The 14,457-nt window shown below is 32.2% G+C and overlaps 1 protein-coding gene across 1 annotated transcript; it reads right to left on the reverse strand.

Annotated features, from left to right (window-relative positions):
- Positions 1-1,340: 1,340 nt before the first annotated feature.
- LOC132726789 (PTB domain-containing engulfment adapter protein 1-like) lies at positions 1,341-14,376 on the reverse strand (the record flags this gene model as incomplete). The annotated part of the gene is made up of 3 exons (XM_060712156.1): positions 14,212-14,376; positions 3,777-3,848; positions 1,341-1,439 (listed from the first exon to the last, which is right to left on the reverse strand). Coding segments are annotated over exons 1-3 (270 nt in total), but the record flags the coding sequence as incomplete, so codon positions are not given.
- Positions 14,377-14,457: the final 81 nt, after the last annotated feature.

Genomic DNA, 14,457 nt, shown 5'->3' on the forward strand with positions numbered 1-14,457 from the left:
AATACTTAGTTTCAGAATCAGGCTACTGATTTTCTTTGATCCTTTTAGATTTTCTTTGATCCTTTTAGATTTTCTTTGATCCTTTATTAGAGTTTATGCTGTAAATGTTGTAACAGTCAATTTTACAGCTATGTTATATTTATCAGTTCAAATATAATGTTTCTAATGTTGATTTACTACTGGAGAAAGTGGTTTCTCTATGCAAACATTAATTTTGGTCTTGAAAAAAAGTTATAGTGAAAATTCACATTTCTGATCATAAAATGACATAATAAAGGCAATTTCAGCGCATATAAGGCAGAATAACCATTATTGTGATTGAAAAAAAATGTCTTAGGCACTGCTTTGATTAAAAGTAAAAACTATCCTTTATTATTTAAATAATTATCAAAATGCTTTGAGTGGGCAACACTCTGCACAGATATGCCAGTTGGCACCAGTATTAAAAAGTCATTATTTATCAAAGTATTCTAACAAAAATATAATCTCTCTAGGACAATTTTCTTTTAATTCATCTAATGAAAATTTTAATTCATTATGTTAAAATGACATTGTTAATTGTTTCATCATTTATACAGGACGTAATTAAGACCCTACTCTTCATCAAATGTCAAGTGTATCATAGCATATATCTTGTCTAGTAAACAACTATACTAGAGGAAATTTTAACATGATTGCTTTAATCATAATTACTTCACAGTTATGTCTGCTGCAAATTACAAGAATGAAAGCAAGGGTTGTAACTCTTGAAACAGTCAAGCAGGGTAAAACTCTTATGGCATAGGCCAATCTTTATCATTGAAACCTTGATGTTTCAATATTTAATGAATATAGCTTAAACAAGAGCTGTCAGTTAGCCAGCACCCTTGACTTTTCTCAGAGCTTGATAGTAATAAAAAGGGCATAACCATAAAAAGGTTTCTTAGAGTTGTAGGACCTGTGTCCATTATGTTCCAAACTCACAGAAAACAAGTGTGTGAAATTTCAATCAATTCTCTACAGTAGCTTTGGAGATACCAACTTACAGGGAAAAACCTAACCAAAGTGTGTCAGAGTGAGTACATTTTGTACATACGGTAGCTCTCACTATTTTTCAAATACCGGTAGTCTAGCTAACAAGTGACAGCAATTTGATACAAATTAGGTATTCTGCAAATATTACTTTACGAGGAAAAAAAAGGGCCATAATTCTGCCAAAAAGGATCAAATTAAAGTACCACAATACTTGATGTCAATCATTTTTTGAAAGTTTGAATGAAATCCTTTCAGAAATTTAGGAGTTGATCATGGAAAAAGATTTTTATAATGTCTTATTTTTTTCTGCAATCTGTTATACTTACTTTAGTCTTTGGTTCTTGTATGGTCACACCATCCACTGATATTGATAATTCTACTTTTGGAGTCTTCTGACCTTCAGTCTTTCGTATAGTCTTGTTGAACTGTAAAATATATTAATATGTTTGATCTTGTTAAATTGTAAAATTCAATATGTACATGTATTGTCTTATAAAACTGTAAAAAAATTAAAATGTTAATTATTATTAAACTGTAAAATAAGTTTAAATGACTATCATCTTGTTTAAGTGTAAGTTCAATACTGAATGAAAGATTTAAATAAAATTATATTATGCAAGCCTCTGGCTCAGTAAATATTTTTTTATTCACCAAGTGCAATGTAAATTCAGTAATGAACCTTCACAAATATAGTATTTTAAAATCATCATTTTTTCATTGATGATACTTTAGTGTAATGATAACATTTAGCAAGCTTTTACGCTATGTTTAATAAAGCAAATGATGTCATAACAATACATATGCACAGCCGTGCCATACCATTTTTATGGAGTCATAAAAGCTGCACGGGTATGTGAAAAATTATCATAATTAATTATTGATAATATCATAAGAAGAGGTATATGGATAGTTTCATATTAAATTTGCAAGGTATCAAAAATATCTATGCCTTTCATATAATTTCAAGGTGTGACTGTAAAATAACAAATTATCATAATTTATGATAGCGTCACACTTGAGTTATATAACACAAATGTCCTAAATATTTTACATATCAATTTTTTCACCGTATTATCAAAGTGTTCATATAATTGATTGTACATACAATGTATACAATTCAACACAGGCATGCACTATCAAACATTAAAGTTAATTATCAATGCACTAAATTTTCTCTTGGCGAAAAACAGTCCAGATCATAAAACAATGTGTCTATGTACATGTACAATGTACCTCATTTACATTGCAATATCCGGCTTTTTTATTGGTTTAAAATGGGCATGATTGGTTCTTTTTAACACTTATTGTGAAAAAGATGAACTTCCTCCTTGACTTCATTGAATACGAAAATTTCACAGAAAGCCCTTGACAATTTTTATTATTTCCCACTACATGATCCAGGAGGCATGCTTTACAACAGTATACAATTCTTGTATTTTATCATGACGGAAATTTGTCATTTATTTATGATACCATTGTAAGAGGCAAAAGATGGGAAAGAAGAAAGTCATGTTATTTCTAATTACCCACTTCAATCTTGCATCATATTATAAAGCATGACTAAAATATCTTATACCAGTATTTAAAACCTTGTACATGTATCATACTAATTAATACTTAATAGCCTGAACAGAAAATGAGTAGCCTATGGTACCAGTATAGAGCCAGGCCGGCCTGAACTACTGTACAGTCCTAGCAGGGTCTATACTGTAAGTCGCTCAATTTTTGTATTTTGAAACAAAGATCCACTTTGATTCAGGATTGTTCTAAGCAGGGCAAATCCATAAGGTAAAGGGTTAAGAAAATCTGAAATGTGTCTGCCTAAAAATAAGTGAATAAATTTTCAATGAATCAAACTGTGGAAAATTATATTACAAGTTCTAAGAGTTCAACTACGAGTTCAACAAAACGTGAAAATATTAAATGCATAATTCATAAGACAAGATGTACAAAATTGGCCTGAAGTTGCCATAATTATCATTATAAATGTTACTAACACAGTAAGCAATATTTTTTGTTTATTTTGACACATCTGAAGATAATTCATATTGACCATATTTATAAGTTATGCTAGCTGAAATTACTTTAGTGATTCAAAATTTCTTTTACTATTTTTTCAAAATTTTCATAGATCATGTCTGTGGAGGCATGCCCCTTTAACATTCTCAGCTGTATAATTTTTGTTGGTAAAATATTTGTTTTAATATCATAAATCAAGAGGATATTGCCATTCCATCAACAAGTCTGTTTTAAATGTCATACAAAATACCATTTCAGTAAGACATTTAGTATTTGAATAATGGACTTGTCCAGCTTTCAAAATGGAACAATCCATTAAAATTTTAAGGGATGTCAGACTATTATATATAAAAAAATCAAGCAGTCTACAGACTGCATGAAGGTAGTGACTAGTTTTGCCCTATTAATATAATTTTACTGTTCTTTAATTTTTAATGTTTCATTAACTGGGCTTTTAATAGTATTCCAGAACTTAAAATTAATGGCAAGCTGAAACAGTCATAATGTAAGTGCACATGGATTTTTTAACCAGTTCTAAGCTGTTTTATCACAAAGATTTGGAAACATTTGAAAATAGTACAAAAAAAAAGCAACAGAAAAAACATGTGCCCTTCTCACAAAACCCAAAGTCCAACAATCTAGCACTGCCTACTGAGCTAACTGAATGGGCAAACTTTGACTATTAACTGGTGGTGGGTGGCACAGGGTTAATATTATTGTCATTATTGAAATATAAGATATACCTTTCGTTTACGTATAGCATCTTTCACAACATCTGTACCTTTTGGTGATTCAACCTCACATTCTCCATAAAACTGTAAACATATAAAGAAAGTCTATAAAAATATTAAAACTTAAAACTGTAAACACAAAAAATGCAAAACTGTAAACATATATATCAAACTGTAAACAAAAAATAGTAGAGTTTGAAATAAAAACAAACATGTTTGTTTCAAATATATATAGGAGACCACAACAGGATTTGGAGATATATTTAATTTTATAGACATAGACCTTTTATCATACTAGAGCTGTCAGTAATCAGTATCAGTAAAACAAGAGCCTGGAGAATGTATTTTTTAAAGTTCAAAAAGGGCTCAAGTTCGGACAGAGTTATGGGCCTTATGGGATAGATATCTCCTATTTTGCTTTCAAATAAGTGTGTTTCCCTTCAGTAGTTTTGGAGATATTAACTTTCATGCAAAAACTAAACAAAATGTGATGTCAATGCCAACATCAATGCCTGAGCCCTACTCTCCGAATAGACAGGCTAAAAATGCAGACTACTAAGTGCTGTGCATTACATTGAATTAATTGCTGTTTTAAGACCAAAACTGGCACACTTTAAAGACTGTCTCTTACAACATTTATCAAAGAAATGAATTCAACAAGTAAACAAATAAACAATCTTAAAACCATTTTATCATCTTGCTATACATTCTACTTTAAAACATAGACTAATGCAATGTAGCCTTAAGGGGTTTCTCCAGATCAGACAAAATTATCTCCCCTTCATCTACCATAGTAACTGTCTGAAAAATCAACCAAGTAATCAACTATCAATACAAGATCTACATTCAAAAGTGTCCATTACTCAACCCCTGTAGGTCAAAATATCTCTAAATTTATCACTAAAATAACAACTTATTTTTTCTGTCATATTATTGCAAAACAATAAAAAACAAAATTATATGTATTTATTTTTCCACTGGCTACATCCATTATTTACTTAACCTTTATCATTCTAGTTGTGTTGAAAGGACAATGCCCTGTTTGGAATTTGGAAGTCAATTACTAATTACAGAGCTTTCAATATCAAAGTATTTAACCATTACCCTCCTGGAACCCAAAGTGATTGGCCCTTAGTGCCACGACAGGGCCAGGCCAGCCTACACTTTCATACAGTCTGGCAAAGCTCTATGCTGTTGGCTACGTAACTGTTATGTTTATCTTGGTATCCCCAGAATCAAGAAAATTAATTTTCCAATTTTAAATATCAAAGCTGGACAATCATGTCCATTTAAGAAATTTCATCAAAGTTATTAAGGGTTACATTAACCAATCAAAAGTAAAGAATGTATGGATCTGCAGCCCTGGCATAGAGCTTAACTTCTGGTGGTAAACATTGAGATCTGAGAGAAATGCTCTTCTAAGGAGTTGAAAATAATTCAATAAAATAGATATACATATAACTTATGACTTGTATATTTATCACTGATTTGATTACAACTAAATCCCCTTTGTCTCTTTCATAATTTCTCTATGATCTTACATAATAACAGATATGCTGAATTTAAACAATGTGTACTTTATATGTACCCTTGTTCATAATCACATTTTTGTTAATTTTATCAATACAGGATTGTAAAAGATTTCTCAAGCTAACTAACGCCTGTATTACTCACATCTGAACCATGTAACAAAGTCCGCAATTAAATGACCACAATAATAAAAGTACAGTAAAGTACAAACTATTTTGGAAGGAATACTTGAAAATAAAAAGTGCTCTAACAAAAAAGTAAAATATAAACAATCATGTTATTCTTAATCATAAGTGCATGTACATATATTAGGAATATTATGTACAGTCAATTTAGGAATACACAATTCTTAAAAATTAACTAAAAACATCTCATAATACTTTGGCTTGTGCCTGTATTTGAGTTTATTTATACTGGCCACTGGTTGCCCTTATGGGCGAGTCCTCCAGAACAGTACTAGTCATTTTAGATTTTGGAGGATACCGATAGTTCAAGATACAGTTACAGAAAGATACCCAAAATTCCAGCAGCTTCTCCTGTTTCTTTTAGTGTTTAAGCACTCATACACAGGACCTCAATTAAAAGTCTAATCCGAAAGACTGATTAGTAATTTTAGTTGGCCAGGCCGGGAGTCGAACCCACAATGTCAAGATTATGGCAGTGTATTATATATCCCAGACAACACAGGGCAAACAAACATAAAAACATTGTGACTAGGGTATTGAATGTCACATGACAAGTACTGCATACTGTGACATACTGCAGAACACTATCATACTGATATGTAATACTCTTATTTCCTAATCTACATCTATTATTTGTAGCTATTTCTGGCACTTTTTGCAACATTAGAATTTTTTGTCTTAATTGAGAAATTTTCATAGCAACAATACTTATTCTTTTTACAGGACAGAGCACACCCATTACACTCTAACCCTACTTGTTTTAAGGGATTTCATTTCAGTATCAAAATACATAAACAAGTCTGGCTAAGCTGCATAGATGAACAGTGTGGCTACTCTCAACCTCCATGGCTGTGAGTTTCCATAAAAAATTTACCCAAGGCTGATTCTATATCCTTTCCGCGACAGTAACATATTTAAACGTATCGTTTTTTCGTTTCTCAAGAGGCCGACCCTATTTTACGAAAGAACACCCAAAACGTAATAAAACGTGTCAAAATTTTTTATTCTCAAAAGCGGATATTGTTTTGTCGTAGGAAACCCGGCAATATTTTCATCACATTATTTTGCATTAGCTACTTTGAAAGCATTTTTCAAAAGACGGTAAATAAAATAAATGTTTTAAGAAGTTTTTTTAAAAGTACTATGTCATTTTTATAAATATCGGTTTTAGAGTGTCACTGATCGTTTATTAATCACATTAATGGAAAATAAAATTGGTAATTTAGTTCAAATCAATCTTAGGTAAAGTAAGCTACAAATACTAACTTATTTCAACCATGCATTTGTCTATTTAACTAATAATAAGGCTTCTAAAACATGTTTCTACCTATATGTTTGTCTTAATTGTCAAAACCTTATTTATGACATTTTTCTAAAGACAAGATGATTAATTATTGCTTATTAGATTAATCATGTTTACGAAATTCTACAATTCAGTCATTTAACGGTAACTTCTCATTTACGGTTTGACACATAGTGGATTTCATATTTATCTATACCGCATAATGACCCGTAACGTAGTAAAACATATTTTCATCAAAATGTGCATTTATAATTATCTGAGATTTTTATTTCACAGCAAACAAACACATATCCCCATAATGTAAAATGACGGTGTTTTCAATATTAACGATGGACAACCATATCGTTGAAATACGGTTTATTCCTCGTTCGCAAGAAAGTCTGAACCATATTAATTTTATGCATAAGATTTATCAGAAACTACACTTTATAAGACTTTACTTAATTATTTTACGCTGATTTCCGTTACAGTTTTTAAGACTGTTGAAAAAACACACGTTTTATAACGTTTCGGGTTTCCTTCATCAATTCAGACCCCGCTTTTAGGGTTTGAAAGAATGTGCCCGTTTAAAAAGTTTCGGGTGTCCGTCCGAAAAAGAGGGTCAGTCGTGGAAAGGCTATACTTATAGTACAAGTTATGTATGGGGTTGTCTGTGGCCGAGTGGTTTAAAGGTTGTTGATATGAAGTCAAACCACTTGAAAGGTTGTTGACTTCAAACCACTTGCTCCTTATTGATGTGGGTTCAAATCTTTGCATGGACTTTCAGATTCCCTTATATTAGAAAGCTATTTAACTAGTTTATGGAACTAAAATAATACACAGAGTGGCACTTGAGGTCTTCCTCCACTAGTGAAGTTGGGAAGTTGCCATAATTATGTCCATAATACACTGTCAATGTTAAAACCAAACAGAAAGCAAACAAAAAACAAGTCTGTTATCATCGTTGTTTAAACATATAGCATTAAAATATCATATTAAATCCTATACTAGATAATTTTACATTGTATATACTTATATACGTTTTAAGGTCACATGTTACTGGTTCAATAGTCACACTTCACGTAACAACAAGCTGTTTCATATACAAGACAACTTTGATAACCCGGAAGATATCCAAAGATGTCCTGATATAAAATATTTCATTTTACGAATGGCAATTTAGGCAATTTTGTATTGATAGTGAAGAAATAAATAAAAGTGTTTATTTGTTTTATACTATACAAAGTCATATACCTGTACGAATGATATTAATGAGGAAAAAATCATATTTATGACAAAAGAATTTACTTAAGCAGCAGGCCCACCAGTTTATAAGCTTATTTACATTTGATCCATGCAGTTTTAATATTTTGTTTAGTTTGAAAAATTACATTTCTTTTATTGTGTAAAAGTATATTGTCCAAACTGTGACACTTGTTTTACTGTGTAAAGTTTATTGATGTATATGTTACACTTGTTTTTTTGTATAAATCTATTGACATTGCTGTGATGCTTGTTTTTATTGTGTAATTTAGTATATAGACATTTTAATGTGATGCTCAATTTATAGTGTAAAGTATAGTGACATAAATCTGTGACGCCTGTATTATAAATTGTGTAAAGTATTATATACTGCCACAAATGTGACATTTATTTTGTTGTGAAAAATACATTGATGAAACTGTGACACTTGTTTTGTTGTGTAAAGTATATCTTGCCATAACTGTGACACTGTGACATTTTTGGCGACGCCGGTGAGTGGCGTCGTCTATTATGGAATGCTTTTTATTTTTGCCTATGGAAGGAGCTGTTATTATTAGCAGTTAATTTCATGTTGTGTTAATTAGTTTGATTTTGATTCGTAAAAATCAAGTAAACAAATGTGTTGTTATATTTGTATTTAATAACTTTATGTAACAAGAGCTGTCAGAAGGACAGCGCGCTCGACTTTTTTAGTGCTTGCCTATAAAACAAAACTTTGACAGTTAAGGGCACACAAGACTTTAACTAGGAATTTCTAAGTACAAATCAAGAAACATTTTCACAGAGTTATCTTCTCTTGCTTACAGATAGGTCTCATGATGGCACATAAGAACTCCAACTTCCAAAGTAATATCTCAAATGGTTAAGTCAACAAGTGGACAAGAATGAAAATCTTAACTGAGTTTCTAAGTCAAAAAGGGCCATAATTCAAATAAAATCCTTAACAGAATTACCTTCTCCTGCCCATGTTTTGGGACCATGATGGTAAACAAGTATTCCAACTTTCAAATTAATATCTCAAACAGTTCAGTCAAAAAGTGGACTGGTACTAAAAACTTAACCAAGATTCTAAGTCGATAAAAGGCCTTAATTTTTAAAACAAATCCTTGACAGAGTTACCTTCTCTTGCGTACAGATGGGGGTAATGATGTGAAATAGCATTAAAAGTTTCAAAGCAATATCTCAAAGGGTTAAGGCAATAAGTGGATTTTACCCATATTCAATGTATTTTCTAAGTCAAAAAGGGGCATAATTCTGGCAAAAACCTTGACAGAGTTATGTCCTCTTGTCTGTTGATGAAGGTCGTGATGGTAAACAAGTATGGTCAGTTTCAAAGCAATACCTCCAATGGTTTTGAAATAAAGTGAGGTGGTACAAAAAACTTAACCAAGCTCAATACACTTTCTAAGTCAAAAAAGGGCCATAATTCTGTCAAAAACCTTGACAGAGTTATGTACTCTTGTCTGTAGATGGAGGTTATGATGGTGAACAAGTATGGTAAGTTTCAAAGCCATACTTGTAATACTTCTGAAATAAAGTGGGGTGGTACGAAAAACTTAACCAAGGTGTGACGCCAACGCTAACGCTAACGCCGACGCCGGGGCGAGTAGGATAGCTCCCCTTTTCATAGAAAAGTCGAGCTAAAAAGCATGTGCATTGTGATATTATTTTCACGAAATTGCAGGTTAAGTTTAACAGCTTGTCCCTTAGTTTTATTGACAATACTAAAACCCGGATTTCGAATATCGTTGTGGTCTAGATTTAGGCCATATCAGTTCATTCATTCATTTATACATTTTCAAAATTTTCCTACAAGAAGAAAGTTCACCTGCAATTGAGTATAAGGATAGGTAATGGAACTGTTGTAAACAATTATTCTATTGATTTTATCCTTATTACATTTATCTGTTGCGCAGAATGGTTGTTTTTACAAAGTGTACCAGTATCCGGATGTTGAAAGCTATCCGATTTTCTGCAATTACTGCTGTCACATGGCCATCTATTTTTTATGAATACTTTAGCATTAATTTGCATGGCTTAATAAAACTGAGCATGCAGCATTTCATAATTTTGCTGTTTAGGGTGTTCTTTTTGGGTTTCAGGTTTTCTCTATTTTTAAGGGGAAGTAACTCATGTTTACTAAATTATTTGTTGTTTTTCTGTCTATCTTAGGTATTACTTATAATACTATTTTGTTGTATATAATTCACCAGTTTGTAAGGTCATCAAAAGCATGTTAATGTTAATGTTAGGATTTCATATTTATTTAATATAAACTGGGAATTATTAATGTTATGTGCATACATGTATATCTTAGACTGTAGTATATTGATATGTTGAGACTTATTAATTTTTTCTGCATTTAAAGAGATACAGTTATGTCATTATTATTAAAGGGATGAGACTTTCATTTAAAGTTATAAATGATAAAACATGTATTGATTGAAAATGTCCTTAAACTTGGATCAAGCAATATAATTAATAAAGTCTCAAAAAATCATATTCTGAATAGTTATTCTATTTTTTTTCTAACATGTGCATAGTTTGAAAAGGACAGCTTCTGTCTTATCTATTTGTAATGAAGGGACACCGGTCTCAACCTCCAGGTCTCCTGAGTCAACCCGACAACAGACTGTACATAGAGTAGATTGTTACTTGCCCTTGAATAAATTTGTGCACTAAATTTATAGTGGGTAATTTGTGCCACATGAAAACCAACATAGTACAAAAAGTAACGGGCGCCAGATGAAAACATGAAAATACAATCTACCACAAAGTGGTTTTGTTTGTTGCATTTTCATGTTTTTGCCCGTTGCCCTTGATGCAAAATACAAATCAGCCTTCATAAAATTTCTTATGTTGGTCACAGGTTTGAGTTCTAGTCAAGCTCAAAGTTTTTTCTCAATCTGTGACTGCATATAAGCATGAGTTCAATTTCCTATGCTCTGTAACATAAGAAATTCACGGACACAAATCGATATAGTGGGGGAAATATGTTGTGGTTTAGAACTGTTTCATTATTAAAGAGAAAATGTGTAGCCGGCCGGATAGCTCAGTTGGTCTTCTGAAAGTCATGGGTTCGAGTCATGGTCAGACAGTTTCAGTCAGGGTTTAGAAGTGGTTTTTCAATTGACACATGTTTGATTCATTTAACAGATTGCATTATTTGAAATGGACAAAGGCAGTATTGCATGATACTTTTAGATCTACAAAAGGCATTTGATACAGTTGAACACACTATACTGCACATGAAGAAGTTGTTTTTCTTCTTCTTCATGAAACTTCAAGCATCTGCCATATATAATGACATTCTTACATGGTTTAAGTCTTATCTCTGATAGACCGCAGCTGGTGGATGTGGCTGACACTCATTCTACTACTGCTCTGAGTACCTATGGTGTCCCCCTGATGTTCATTTAAGGTCCTCTTTTATGTCTAATATATGTCAATGACATGTCTTCAACCCTAAGCAATAAGCTTTATTTATAATGCACAGGCACGAGTATCAGACCTGGGTAGAAAAAATAATGGCCAGCATTGATAAAAAAAACCTGTGTTCATCTTAAAAGTGTCAACAAACAAAATAAAATGTAAATAATGACCCCCTTTAAAAATATACTTCAAGTAGATAGTATATTTTTAAAGGGGATCATTATTTACATTTTTTTTCTGGTTTTTATAAACACAGTTTTTTTTATCAATCTGGTCATCTGGTCATATTTTTTCTTCCCAGGTCCGATACTCGTGCCTGTGATTATATGCTGATGACTCAGGAATCCTTGTGTCTCGTAAAATAAATCTGAAGAAATTCTTTCTTATAGCATGAGTCTTATAAGATTGCTTAATTGACTATAAATTGTCTTTGCATCTTGGCAAGACAGAGTCTATTCTTTTTATGCCCTCGCCATGTAATGGCCGGGGCATATAGTGTTACCCTGTTCCGTCCTTCCGTCATTCCGTCCTTCCGTCATTCCGTCATTCCGTCATCATCAGTTTCCGTTCATTATCTTAGTAACGGTTGCACACATTCAACTCAAATTTGACATATGGATATGTCGTGAGAAAATACAGGTCAAGTTCGAATTTGGTCATGGTTTGATGATTTTTGGCAGAGTTATGCCCCTTTTACTTTAAAATAATATGAAATTTTCAGTTTCCGTTCATTATCTCCCCAATGGTACAACACATTCAACTCAAACTTTACATATGGATATGTCATGAGAAAATACAGATCAAGTTCGAATTTGGTCATGGTTCGATGATTTTTGCAGAGTTATGCCCCCTTTTACTTTGAAAATAATATGAAATTTTCAGTTTCCGTTCATTATCTCCCCAACAGTACAACACATTCAACTCAAATTTGACATATGGATATGTCGTGAGAAAATACAGGTCAAGTTCGAATTTGGTCATGGTTCAATGATTTTGGCAGAGTTATGCCCCTTTCACTTTGGAAATAATATGAAATTTTCAGTTCCAGTCATTATCTCCCCAATGGTACAACACTTTTAACTCAAACTTGACATATGGATACGTCACAGGAATGCGCAGGTCAAGTTCAAAGTTGGTTATGGTTCAATGATTTTTGGCAGAGTTATGCCCCTTTCACTTTGAAAATAATATGAAATTTTCAGTTTCTGTTTATTATCTCCCCAATGGTACAACACATTCAACTCAAATTTGACACATATGGATATATTTTTTGGAATGCCCAGGCCAAGTTGGAATTTGGTCATGGTTCAATGATTTTTGGCAGAGTAATGCCCCTTTCACTTTGAAAATAATATGAAATTTACAGTTTCTGTTCATTATCTACCAACTACTCAAATTTGACATATGGATATGTCAAAGGAATGGGCAGGTCAAGTTTGAATTTGGTCATGGTTGGATGACTTTTTGGCAGAGTTATATCCCTTTCACTTTGAAAATAATATAGATACATCTTAGGAATAAGCAGTTTAAGTTTGAATTTGGTCGTGGTTCAATGATTTTGGACAAACTTATCTTTCTTGAATGTTGTAAAAATTTTGAACTTTCAGTTTCAGCACTGAAATGTATGTAGCCATTATTTTGGCTACAAATACGAATTCGATATGCTATTTTCAAAAGGTTTAGACTGAATAATTTCAGTGCCTTGAACATTGTATGAAAATGGTTTGTGTTAACATTGAAAAGTTTTAAGGGCTTTGAACTTAAAATGAAAAAAATTATTTGTGCAAACAAATTTGGAACTAAATATTATAACATCTGAAATTTTGGCTGCATGCGGGGGCATCCGTGGCATGATGACACATTTCTAGTTTGGTTTAAGTTTCAACTTAAACTGGCCCTAGCCTCCAGGTCACATGTAATGGTACTGCTATAAAGTACACATCTTTTGTTAAGTATTTAGGTGCAAATCTGGATCAAATTCTTTTGGCGTCGCCCTTTGATGCTTTGCATCAATGCTTTTCTTGTATTGTGTAGAATAATTGGACATTTAACTGTGACATAACCTAATTTTGTTTACATGACCTTAATATAGGCATTACCTGTTTGTTTGTTGGTTTGTTTGATTGTTTCATTTTACGCCTTTTCCCAACAGTATTTCAGTCATATAGGCGGGTAGTTTCAGTATTTCAGTCATATAGGCGGGTAGTTTCCTAACCATCGTTCCTGGAGAGTTACACCAGTACCAGACTACCTTCCTCCGTGCTAAACTACCAAAGCATCTCCTGGGGATCGAACCCACGCCAGAGAGAGAGGCATTACCTAATTTGCCGCCTATAGTACATGACCATGAAGTAACTTTACCTTAGTTGACTTAGAAGTGATTCAACCTCAATTTTTTATCTTGAAAATGACAATGTGTACTATGCTTACAGCTCTTGAAATGTCTTATATTAGGTGACATCTTGAAATGTCTTATATTAGGTGACATCTTGAAATGTCTTATATTAGGTGACATCTTGAAATGTCTTATATTAGGTGACATCTTGAAATGTCTTATATTAGGTGACATCTTGAAATGTCTTATATTAGGTGACATCTTGAAATGTCTTATATTAGGTGACATCTTGAAATGTCTTATATTAGATGACATCTTGAATTGTCTTATATAAGGTGACATCTTGAAATGTCTTAAAATGTGACAAAACCAGTTAAGTATAAATACAATCATGCACAATATTTTAAAACATGACATTACCTTCACTGTGTAAAGTATATGACCTCTTGTTATGGAATCTGGTGGATGGATCCACTGTTTATTTGCTGAAACCAGAAAAATACAGCTGCATAAAAACATGATACTGGCATAAAGTAATTATATTAATGGTATGCCATTAGTAATGAAGCAATTAAGAATTACAGACATTAGTGGGTTCAAATACCAGTCTTCAAAAATATTTGCTGAAAGGCATACAAACTAATGTCTAAAATCATTTCATTTAAA

Source organism: Ruditapes philippinarum, unplaced genomic scaffold, assembly GCF_026571515.1.
Source record: "Ruditapes philippinarum isolate M1 unplaced genomic scaffold, ASM2657151v2 ctg18618_1_1_1_1, whole genome shotgun sequence".
Taxonomy (NCBI): Eukaryota; Metazoa; Mollusca; class Bivalvia; order Venerida; family Veneridae; genus Ruditapes; species Ruditapes philippinarum.